The sequence below is a fragment of the Chaetodon trifascialis genome, chromosome 8, assembly GCF_039877785.1.
Source record: "Chaetodon trifascialis isolate fChaTrf1 chromosome 8, fChaTrf1.hap1, whole genome shotgun sequence".
NCBI classification, from domain to species: domain Eukaryota; kingdom Metazoa; phylum Chordata; class Actinopteri; order Chaetodontiformes; family Chaetodontidae; genus Chaetodon; species Chaetodon trifascialis.
The window spans coordinates 17116845-17129388 of record NC_092063.1 but is presented as its reverse complement, the minus strand read 5'-3'; the positions used below and the strand labels follow the sequence as shown (position 1 = coordinate 17129388).

At 39.4% G+C, this 12544-nt stretch overlaps 1 protein-coding gene across 4 annotated transcripts in view; it reads left to right on the top strand.

Annotated features, from left to right (window-relative positions):
* cntn3a.1 (contactin 3a, tandem duplicate 1) overlaps positions 1-12544 on the top strand; it is a 76618-nt gene that overhangs the window by 30660 nt on the left and 33414 nt on the right. For all 4 annotated transcript variants that reach the window (XM_070968169.1, XM_070968172.1, XM_070968171.1 and 1 more), the window contains 2 exons: positions 11469-11672; positions 12253-12355. In XM_070968169.1, the coding sequence (XP_070824270.1) occupies positions 11469-11672; positions 12253-12355 (307 nt within the window). The remainder of the gene's footprint in view (positions 1-11468; positions 11673-12252; positions 12356-12544) is intronic.

Below are 12544 nucleotides of genomic sequence, written 5' to 3'. Positions count from 1 at the left end.
TTTAGTCAGGATGGTGTCCCATATGCAAAATCCTGTCTGGTTTCTTTTTAGAAGCTTGATGAACTGTCTGTTGGGAAGGCAAACCTGCAGGCACCAGGCTAATGCTTACAATTTGGAGGAGGAAGATTGCGTCCTTTATGTGAGTGCATAAACGGGGTCTGTAGCACTCCCTGGACAACCTTCTGGGTTAGGCAGCATTTTAGTGATGAGCACAGAAATGAGACGACATTGACTTCTCCTTGGATAGATTACATGTGGCAAATCCTTTTGGGCAATTTGCACGTATTACACACACAGGCTGCAAGTACTATTTGCAAGCTACTTATTCAGATATTCAGTAAACAACCATTCATTTATTCACTTGCAAATATATTGATGCAGTTTAATGAGTTTCCTTTAAGTCACCTTTGAGTCAAGAAAATAATCTGGACTGTTTGCATGTTTAATGAATGCTGAATGCATCATTTAATTCAGGACTTTAATGTTGTATATACTGTGGCTACATACTGTATATTGTAAACAATTTCAGATCCTGTATACAGTTATCACAGCAGCATTTGATTGTACTAGCACATAAAGTCAAGCCTGCTGGAGGTACAAGTGTACAAAGTATGAATTTTCAATATCTACTGCAGGTAATTGTTTCTATTCAGAGCAAGAGATTCATTCGTTAATTTCATATTCCCATGGTGTGAGAGCACTTGTATTTTTGGCAAACTGAGGGCAGAAAATATAAATTAAAATGTGGGGAGAAATATGAAATATGATTATAATTTGGTATCAGGTTAAGAAATATTTAGGTGAATCCTCCTCTCTGTCACGCTTCAGCCCGATATGGGGTAACTATTTTTTCCCTCCAGGCAGAGCAGACCCTGGTTTTAGGAAGTGGGCCGAAAAAGGTTTAAAGACAATAGGAGATCTCATGGGATCAGAGGGTGGGTTTTTGATGTCATTTGAGGAGCTCATTGCCAGGTACAATATTCCTAGTAAACATCAATTTAAATATCTACAGGCGAGAAACTTTATTAGATCATCTCAAAATCAGTGTGTGTCAATTCCCCCGTTGTCCACTTTGGAAATCGAAATGAAAAAAGATTGCTTTGGAAAGAGAATTATCTCCAAACTATATAACTTGTTAGCAGAGGGGTCCTCTGAGTCTTCTTTACGGAAACTTAATGCCTGGAGGGAAGATTTACAGGAGGATTTGCCCTCCAAGGACTGGGAAGAAGCGTGTGCTGAAGCACAAACAAAAATTACCAATACACGCCTCAAAGTACTGCAATATAATTGGCTAATGAGGACGTATGTGACGCCTGAAAAGCTCAATAAGTATAATGGTGCCATTCCTGACTTGTGTATCAGGTGTGGAGAGGAGAAGGGGACATTCTTCCATTGTATCTGGAAATGCAATAAAGTTCAACAATTCTGGCGGGAGATTAAACAAGCTTTAGAGACTATACTAGGTATAAAAGTTGTTCTTGATCCTAAACTGTTTATTCTAGGTTTATATCCTGATAGACATCATATGTCTAGAAAAATAATTACTGCCATGGATTTATGTTTACTGCTTGCAAAAAGAGTCGTAGGACTCTCATGGAAGAGTACCAGTAAACCAAAATTCATTAACTGGATTAAGGAAATGTCCACAACTTTACCTATGGAGAAGATTACTTACATTATAAAGGGGAAACTATCACTATTTCAAAACATTTGGGGTCCTTTTATGGAATATATGGAGAGTGTGGATTTAAGGGGTGTGGGGAGTGGGGCGGATGAGGCGTAGTTACCAGTGATCCTCTGCAGTGTCCTAAAACAATTTCTTTTCTTTTAATATTTGATTTTTTAATCTGTGTGAATTGTGAATTTGAGTTTGTATTTCTGAACCATGCACAATTGTGAAATAATTTGGGCTAACCCTTGATAAAATAGAGAAACCTTGTTTTGGGTTTGTTTTTTATTTTCCTTGTTTGTTTGTTTGTTTGTTTTTTCTTTTTCTCTTTCCTTTTTTCATAAACTTTGCACTTTCAGCTAAGTGTTGCTCTATGTTAACTCGTAGATATCTGACTTGTAAGGAAAGATGATTTGAATGCTGGACAATAATTTAGCTGCTCTTGATGTTTCCTTTGATGTGAGAGCACTCTTATTTTTGTATACTATTGGAAGCATTTTGAAAACCCAATAAAGATAATGTTGGAAAAAAAATGTGGGGAGTGCCAGGTACAGGTTGCCAAGCAGACAATTTTACATCAGAATCTGTCTACTTTCCAACTGTCCTGTTTTTGTCCTGATGGCTAGTATGTGAGGACACAATGACAACTGTGTTGACAGCATAAAGACAAAAACATCCCACACAGTATGACAACATGTAACAATGCTATGCATAGTGTAACAGACCAGCATGGAAGGAAGTCCAAAGGTTTATAGATAGATAGATAGATAGATAGATAGATAGATAGATAGATAGATAGATAGATAGATAGATAGATAGATAGATAGATAGATAGATAGATAGATAGATACTGACATTTTCAAATCTCAAGAATTCAGCACCACTGCTGCTCAGTTCCTGAAAGGATTTGGGGTTTAATGAATTTGACCAGAAATCCTAAAACTCATAATGTGACCATCACATCTGCATTTTAAAGCATAGAAACACATCTGATGATGAATCCCATTTTTCATTTTAAACAGCAGGTGAGAGCTGTCACGCCTGTAAGAAACCTCATTTAAACACCTTTGAAAATGTTGGGAACCGATAGGAGCAGGTTTGGTTATTTGCAAATGTCAGACATTTGTATCATCAAAATTATAATGGGAATTAATAATTATGCGGCACCACTCTGGGATCAGTGACTAATTGCTGAACCGTGGATACAGCTTCGCAAAGGAGTGTTCACTTAAAATTCTACAATTCTACATTTAGAAGATGAACTGTGAAGTTGAATCTGACCACTGACCCTCACAACCAGCTGTTATCACAACGCATATACACAGATAATCACAGACTTCTCCAGAGACGAACCACAGAGCTGCACCGATCAATATTCAGTAATACTTCTGTCAATCAACATCCACTATCCAACTACAAATACAAAAAGAGTGTGAGTGAGGGAGAGGGAAGAGAGAGAGACAGAAGGCTAGATGGTGGATGTGACCATGTGAGTGCCTGCATCATGCGAGGGTTCAAGACGGAAATGGAAGTTAAACAGTGAAATGGCAAGACGGGGGACATGTCTCTGACGACAAGGTGACGTGGACACAAGCCGAGTTATGCGAACACACTATCCGTGCCTTTAAGGTGTGTGTGGACACATGTGAAGGCATGTATGTGTATTTGTGTACATGTCAGTAAAAGAGAAAAGGAGAAAAGCAGATGGTAGGACAAGCAGAGTTTCTTCAAGTTCAGACAAAGACGGGGCCATTGTGGTTTAACACCAGGCTGAACCTCATGCAGATATAAGAGGGCATAGAAGTGATCCCTATCTTTCTTGAACAAAACCTGTCCATATCTTTCTTCTGCGGGCAAGGTGAGACTGCTGGTTGCATGATGATCGCAGTATCCAAACGTGTTCAGTCAAGACAAAACAGTCTGTTACTCATCCAGCGAGTTGAGGGGTGCCTCGGCTACCTAAAAGTACAAGCGTTTGATTAGGAACGGCGTATCCCCTGCTGTAGTTTGACACTGCTCTTGAAAGGGGCTGTGGAGTCGGCCATTCGATTCTTGTATCCTTGATGACATTAAAGCTGTCTCGCAGGAACTCATTTGACAGGAAACCAGGATTTGAATTCAAACCAAATCACGTTCTCAGGTGAGATTTTGAAGGCCTGACAGTCATTTCATTGCTCAGGCATTTTTTTGTTCTTTGTTGACCTTTGTGAGGTCCGAACGAAACTTACCTCCTCTAATAATGTGAATCGTCTCATGTTATTTTTTTCTTACACGTCATGTGTTACCTGTCACTTGCACAGCATTTTGTTTTTTCCTTTTATCAGCTATGAAATGTATTATTTTACCCTTTAACGGACAGATGGTTAAACCAGCAGGAGCTTCTATAGTTTTTGTCATCTTTCACTGCTGTACTCTTGTGCAATAAGGGGATGTCAGGACACCATTTTATTTAAATTAGGATTAAAAATGTAACATCTCTCTTTTATAAACTCGTTTTCATAACATTCAGGAGGCTCCTTTGGCTTCTGATGTTGCACTTTGCACAAGAACTCAAGAACTGCTTTGTTGTGACTGCGATCTTGCACATTTGACAACATCACACTTCACAGATGTTTACCAAGATGTATGTCACAGTATGTTTGGATAAAAATTTGACTAAACCACTGGAAATATGATATCTGGGCCCTGATGTTTTTGTCTTAAGGGAAATGTTCATAGACTTATTCAATAATTCTGTTCAATAATTCATGTTTGTCTTGTCTGTCATTTGCTCCCAAAACGTACTCCTTTTTATTTAGACTACAAACTCCCTTTGGACTTTCCTCCAACATGACACTGATCATTTGGGACTGGAGTCCTGGAGGGGTTGTTGTCAGTAACCAGCATTGTTACATTGCACCTGGCCCATATCTGTCACATCCATTCAAATACGAAGCCTTCACCTGCTCTTAAAACGGAATGATTACTCCATCCGTACGAACATAAAATCTGTAGCTCTTAAATGTTTTGCCGTCATCATTTTATTACCTAAGACACTGTGAAAACACAAACATAATAGTGTTATTGCCACTGAGCTACCTAAACCCACATTATCATTGGACTAAATGCTTCCTTTTGTTACATGAAATTATTATATTATGACTTTAGATTTGCTAACTGTTGTGTAGATTTGTGTTTGCGCATTGGGTAGCAATTGCTTTTGCTGCTTGTTCTATTATTTGGTTTGCTAGTTCCCCTCTGACTTAGAAAGTGATGTACATAAATGTTGGCCCATTCATTTAAGGATCCTGTGAGGAAGCCTGGCTGAGGGTCTAGAACGGTGGAATGAGGCAGACTCAAGAAACTCATGACTAACTATGTTTAAAAAACGTTTATTTGCACAGTGCAACAAAAGCACATGTGTAGCAATATTGCAACAAAAATCTGCCGTACAGACTGTGTAAAGTCAAACTCACATGCATCCAGGTACATGACATCCTTCTCTCTCGACTGTCAAATAGGCCTCTCAAGTCACTGAACAAGCAGGCTAGGCAGAACCATGTTTCTCTTAGAGCGCATATTTATCTCAGTCTCTCACACCTAAACCAGGCAAATGGCTATTTTGCATGTATCAATAAACATCATCAATCAAATCAAGACTGAAACACTCCTCACCATTTTGCCAAAAACCTTTTTAAAAATTGAAAAAACAATTAAATACTATGTTTATTTGTTTTCCGATAATACTCCTTAAATCACACACTACAGTGGAAATACAACGAGAGGTACAGTGTTTCAAGAGGACAGAGACAGATTTTGTTCTAGTGAGTGTTCATAAGTGACCATGACAGTCGAATGTAAGACCTCTGAAACGATAACGTGAAATACAAGCATGTTCAAAAACCGATGTGCATCTTCAGCGCGCTCAGACTAACTGTCAAGAATAATCTTATTTGGTTAAATGGTGATTAATTGTTAATCTTGGTAAAATTCATTCAACTGGGTCAGTTTGCTTCACTGCTGTTTTCTTCATATCACATAAACACAACTAGAGCGTGCTTTTGTCCAATAGACTAGTAATGCACAGACTTCTTTTATTTACACCAGCAGCCTATTCATTCCTTTTTGTTGTGATGGACCATATCTGTTCTCTGGAGACATAGCACAGTGCTCGGAATGATCAATTTTTGACAATATTGTCAGCAGCTGTCTTCGAAGATTATCCCTATTGATGGAGATGTTGAGGATACTGACATGTGCTTTAGGATAAATCATCTCCAATTTTCAGACATCTTTGCTGAAAGGCTAGCCTCACCATATCTTCCATGGTAATGATGTGCCCCATCTTATTTTAGTTACATGCTCACACATTCACCCTCACACTAAACAGTCCCATTTTCTTGTCATTCAGCCCCCTTCTTACACTGCAGTAATGAATGTCTGTACCGTACCTGGTCACTTTCCACTGAAATCTTTTTGAGAGAAAGAGGGCTGCAGCTAATGATTGTTTTCGATTCTTTTCATTCTGATTCTTCTCAAAATGTGACCAGACCCACTGTTGATGTTTTGAAATGTTGTTTTGTGTGAGTGACAATCCAAAACCCAAAGAGATTTAGTCTATTATCACAGAAGAGTAAGAAAACCTGAATTTTTTTTGTACAAGAGAAGCTGAAACCAGTGAATTTTTGCTCTTCTTGCAAGAAACTACTTTTGCTCAAAATTTTTTAATAATTGATGCCCTAAAGAGAAACCTGTGAAGAAAATTAAACTTATACTATGATATTAATGCTTGCATAAATTATAGGAAATGTTTTTAAAAAGGAGAAAAATGTCTGAACCAATATCGCATCTTGAAGTTCAAGCTCAGGCAGCTGAATTTATCTACAGCTGTTTTTAGTGTGACAACAAGATTTGTTGTAATTGTTGTTGTAATTTATAGAAAAACCATTGATTTATATATTATTTGTTATATAGCCACATATGTACTATGATGAATGTGGTTTAATTTTAAGATAGACTAGGTTTAGCAGAGAAATACTGAATATTACTGAATATTGTGACAAAGACTGAAAAAAATAAGATTTAAAAGTCATTGAAAATACGTACATTAGAAATGTTTGCCAAATACATGAATATGCTTTGACAAATAATGGCATGCTCTGCTGTATTTAGAGCATGACTGTATTGTTGCACATCTGAAACATATTAAAACCAGACTGGCATTTAAATAGACTCTCACAGTGTTGGAAAAGTGAGAAACATGCTCTCATAAAGGGTGACAGGACATAATTCATGATCAGCACAATTCAGCCTTAGACAAGGATGTGCCTCATCTCCCCTTTAAAGGATTTCAATATCCCATGCATGATTCAGGAAGCCATTATTTCATTTTAACGATGCGTCAAAACCCTCAAGACAGCTGCAGGAATTAGTATGGTGTGGCTAGGATGTTCTGAAATTGTAAGGCAGTTTGAAGTTGTGTATAAAAAATGGCCAAAATATTGTCAAACATCCAAGAGGAGCTGCAGCGATGTTGTTCCACTGAGCTGTACTGTGTTTGCATTAGATGTCGGTCTGTACCATCTTTTGCTTTGAGAGGGTCTGAATGACTGGGGCGAGTCCAGAACCTAATACATCTGACCTCCTTTCACTAATGGAAACGGGCCTTTTAGATTTACTCAAGGCTGAAATCACTTGTTCTCTCTATGCAGCGCATCTTCCCCAAAACAGAGGCTGCTCGGTGGCCAGTAATAATACACATAGCTTGCAGGGATTTTTCCCATGTGCGTGACCTAAGCCATTTCACAGAGTGAACTTGTTATGTGTTATGAATACAGATAGGTAGCCCTGGTTAATGGCTGTTACTGTCGAGGGAAGAGACTTGCGAGAACAAACTTTGACACAAGTTGTGCATATACTTTAATTTGATACAATCCACTTGTGCAAAAACCCACTCTGGGTTCAGTATGTCCTTGGGCTGTCATGTTCCATTTTTCTTCCCTCCCCTCAGATCATTAAGGGGGAAGTGATGTGGCCTGTTCATTACACAAGGGCTAAATGGAACCACAATGAAAATCTGCCACTCACTGTCAGTCATGATTGCATTATTCCATTGCAGGAAGCTCTCAAGACAAATTATCAAATACAACCATTGGTGCTCTTCACTTCCGATTTCCTGCTTCCTGTTTCCCACCATGAATCTTTAATTAACCAATTAGTAACTTCTTTTTTTGCTGTTACTCATTTGTTGTGCCCTGTTTCATTGGAAGACATTGTTTCAAAAACAGAAATTAAATATACATGACCTTGTCAGGATGAGAGCTGGGATACATTATTTAGGGGGGAGAGGATGTTACAGCTGTTCTCTCTGTGGGTCGGATGGATCAAGCCATGGTTGATGTAAGCCATGGAGCCACGATGGCTAGTTCATGTGCGGTAAAAACCACAAGAGATATATGTTGAAATCAAAACCCAAGTCCTGTTATTACTTGCCCCAAATCCGTCTATAAGCTCTTTCACACATAGTTCCCACTAAATTACTGGAATAACCTTTCTGGCACAGCTAGTGATTTTCACTATTCATACATATAGCTACATTCAGGAACATTTCTGTCTTGTGTCTTTTCACACATGCCATAGCAACGCTGGAATAGATGGCTCAAAGGACAGTCCAGCACATGGTGGTAATGCTTTAAGAAACTCCTTCAAAGGTCACTAATTAATGTCTTATGTCTTGTTTGTTACATTTGTACAACACTTGAAGTGAAAAAGAAGTAATTAAAAAATAATAATTCAATATGAGTTTCTTGTTGGCAAGAATCCAGGATGTCAGTGCCACTGACCTAAAACTAGCTTTGGGTATAATCCCCTGTTAAACTGCAAATTGTCATTTTTTTACCGACACTTTTATCACCACTTTTTTTTTTTTTTTGACATTGTTTTTGTTTGCATTAAATGAGACATAACGTGTTCATCAGTGATGAAGAGGTGCTGGTTGGAAGATTTTGTGCCTTTGGACAGAGTGAGACTAGCTGCTTCCCCCTGTCTCCTGTTATACTAAATTAAGATTACCATCTCCTGGTTGTTGCTTCATATTTACTGTACAGGCATAGGATTGGTATCAACCTTCCATGTAACTCTCCGCAACAACACATATAAGTGTACTTCCCAAAATGTCAAACTATTCCTTTAATGCCAACACACATCTGTCAGTAGCCAGATTATTAGCAGACATATAAAGCTAACAGCAGGGTGAGATGTTATGTAGCATGAAGTTTATATACATTCTAACTTTCAAAATGTGGCCCACTGGACAGCAGGAAACATTGACATCATTGGCACACAACAGACAGACAGATGTGATTACTCTGTGTGGTCCAAGTTTCAACCTCATGTTGTGTTCTTGGGATGATCACAAGGTCAGGTTGTCGCCTGCCAGTCCAACCCACGTACAAACACCCACTCTGCTCTGTACTTGATAGAAGGGAGCATCCTCATATGCCCCTCACAAGTTCTCAAGATTCTATGTCACGTCGTGATTTGCAAGGTTTGCAGTAATATGTCAAAGCCCACACATCTTCTTGCCCCCTAAAGAGCAGAAGTGAAGAATACTGAGTCAGTAGATGAGTGTCCAACTGACGTCTCAATTATTTCCTGTACTGTAATGCAGAGTCATCGCTTAGACAAGTTTCTTACCAACGGCCAAGATTGCTTTTGGGACAGGGATGCAATATGGTCCAGAGCAATCTATCGTTGTGTCAATATGTCAAAACACCATCATTCCTTTTTATAATGCTGCTGATTGTTAGTGCAACGCCTCTCTGACTGCACTCCATTTGGTTGGGAGTACTGGGAGTCTTCCCAGAAGCTTGTTATCATGGATGATGAATAGTAGACTAGGTGGTACCATACTGAAAAACATGATATGTAGTACATTGGTTTTATTGGGCATTATACAGTTTTTTATGCATGATCTGCAGCATAAAGGTTGATTTAAGGTCCTCCGCTGCCATATGACAGCCACAAAGGGAGAACCACTGTCTCTGTGTTTTTAAATGCATTTAAAAAATAGGAGGTATGTCGTATGAAGAAGAGGCATGAAAAAAGAAGATTGACTAAAGGATGTGAAATGAAATAAACCAAGGCAAAATTTAATGAGAGAATGATAATACAATTATTTTAAGAGTCATTCACACTGGGTGAGTTTTCATAGTACAAATGTAACACTCTTCTCACATTTACATGGAATTTCTGCCAGAACAACTACAGCCCTTGGCCGTCTGCAGACTAAATACTGTGAAGGACTGCCTCGTTGGGGGCGTGGTGCTTCAGGTACCGGAGAGAAGATGAAATATGATCCAAGAAAGCTGGTTTGAGCGATACATCCTTTTACAGCCCTGCAACCCCACTACCACGACTTATTTTTCTTCCCTTGCAATGATCATTCATGCAGCCATGTTCATGATTGGTCAATGCAGTGTATTTAAACAAATGTTGAGCCAGGTTCAGATGTTTTGCTGGAGCCTTCTGCTTCAGGTCCCCCACCGTACAAATGTAGTGGTCTCATTGAAATGAATGAGTAGGCCGAGCGGTTAACCTGACATTGATGAGCAGCACTACTGTAGCAGATGGCACTTAAAGCTGGGCTTGGGAACGTTGGAGAAACCAGCAAGAGTAAGCTAGATTTGGAAAGGATCCAACCTTCAGACCTCCCTCCAAAGCCACTCCCCAAACCACATTAAGGTGGACTGCCTCAAAGTACTTCTCATGAGAAGCGTTGGGGAGAAAAGTAGTAATGGGACAACTTGTTCTTTTAATAAATACATTAATAAACAGCTCTGTTAAATGTCAGAATCATTGAAACACAGTCAAAATAGCCGTTATGAATGTTACTGCTCACTGCTGTGGATGTATGCTTTGTGCTGCTGGGTTAGCAGCTGAACGAGAGTCTGATGGCTCAGGGGCCGTCTGCTGGAGAGCAGCACATTACTGTCATCACTAACTGCATCCAACTACCTCATGTCTTACTCACATGGAAAAAAAACTCCTAACATCACGATAAATGTAAACAACGGACATGGCTGCTGTTAGCACTCACAGCTGTCAAGCTGGCATGTTAGCACCAGCACATTTTGGCTGCACTTTATGTCTTTCTTGTGCAACTTCTTTATCTTTAACAATATATCCGCCCAGCCTTTGGAAGACCCCGGTCATGTGCAATGAGTGCAAAGGTGAAAGCACGCAGGTTGGCCATTCAATCATTTCATTCAGGCTGAATGAAGAGCATTTGATTCATTGGTTGCTGTCAGGAGAATTTCAATAATTGTAACAAAACATGCTTTTAAAAATACAGTACCTACCCTGACTTTAAATGGCTTGCTCAGGGGGGCATCATTGGTTTTAAGAAAGGGACCAGTGTTAGTCATTAAATCACCACCCCACTCCTCATTTTCTGAACAAGATCTTACGAAAGTCAAACATAAGCCGGCAGAAATACCTGCTGTGAGTCAGTCATTCGTACTCTTAGCATCATCACTCCAACATACTGAACCTGTGAAACTTTTTTCATATTATGGGCATTTATCCAACAGTGAATGAGAGTAATTGCTCTTCAATTATAAATTGTGTTTTTAATCATGGATGGCTGGCACTCAGTCCAGTCCACTAATTGCTTTATCCCTGAAGGCATCCACTCACACTGAAGTGATGAGACTGCTGATGAAGAACACGTTATCTGTACATGAGTATAGATGATGTATGAATACAATTTGTGTTTCTGACTGGTGCCCGGTGTGCCTCACATCTCTGACTTATTTCACAGAACTCACCTTCACATGGATCTTCAATGAGTACCCATCATTCGTCATCCAGGACACACGGCGATTTGTGTCCCAAAAGACAGGCAACCTCTACATTGCCAAAGTGGAAGCCTCTGATGTGGGCAACTACACTTGTGTAGTTACCAACACGGTCACCAAAAGCAGCGTTCAAGGGCCACCAACTCCTCTTGTGCTGCGGATTGATGGTAGGAGAGTTTTACCCTGTTTACTCTATATATAGTTCAAAGTAGAGGCAGATTGATGTATTTCTTTTGTTTTGAAGTTGAATCTTTTAAGGGGTCAAAGTGTTATCTTGTGACCATTGATTTGCTGGCTGCCAGCTAACTATTGCTGGCAAATTCAATCATCTGTACCTCATTGATGTCAGTGACTTGGCTTGCAAAATGAAGCTTTTCTGGTCATGCTCCTGTTATGGAATGATAAAAAATGGACTGTGTCTGACTGGTTTGCAAAAGAGAAGCTGAGAGGTGTCAACCTCACAAGGCAAGAAGCAACTGTTTCATTTCATCTGATTCTTTTCATGTTGAAACAAGATAGGTTTTTAATTATCAAACTCAATCCCAATAGTGGTCAGAAAACAGTATTTTTGTGTTTTCCCCTCAGCCCCGTGACATTGTATAGTGTTACATTTTCTTTACGCTAGCGCAGTCATGACCTTAACTTTGTTTTGATTTCGTTTCTGTGTGACCTTTTCAGGCCTTTAGCTGAAAGTATTCCCTTCAGAAAACCGTGGCATCATCTCTATATTTCTCTTTATAACTCCAGGTGTGATGGGCGAATACGAGCCAAAGATCGAAGTGCAGTTCCCTGAGGTCGTCCCCGTCGCTAAGAGCTCAACTGTCAAACTGGAGTGTTTTGCACTTGGAAAGTACGTCCCGCTGTGTAGTCTCATACCACTGTCATAACTATACTACTAATTGTTTACTGTAACAATTAAAGCTGTATGGTAATGTGTGAGGATGCCATGCAGTGATTTTGAGAGCAGAAGATTTCACCTTTTAATGATTCCTTCTTGTGTTGAACACCCAGAAAACACCAAGAAGAATCACACACCAGT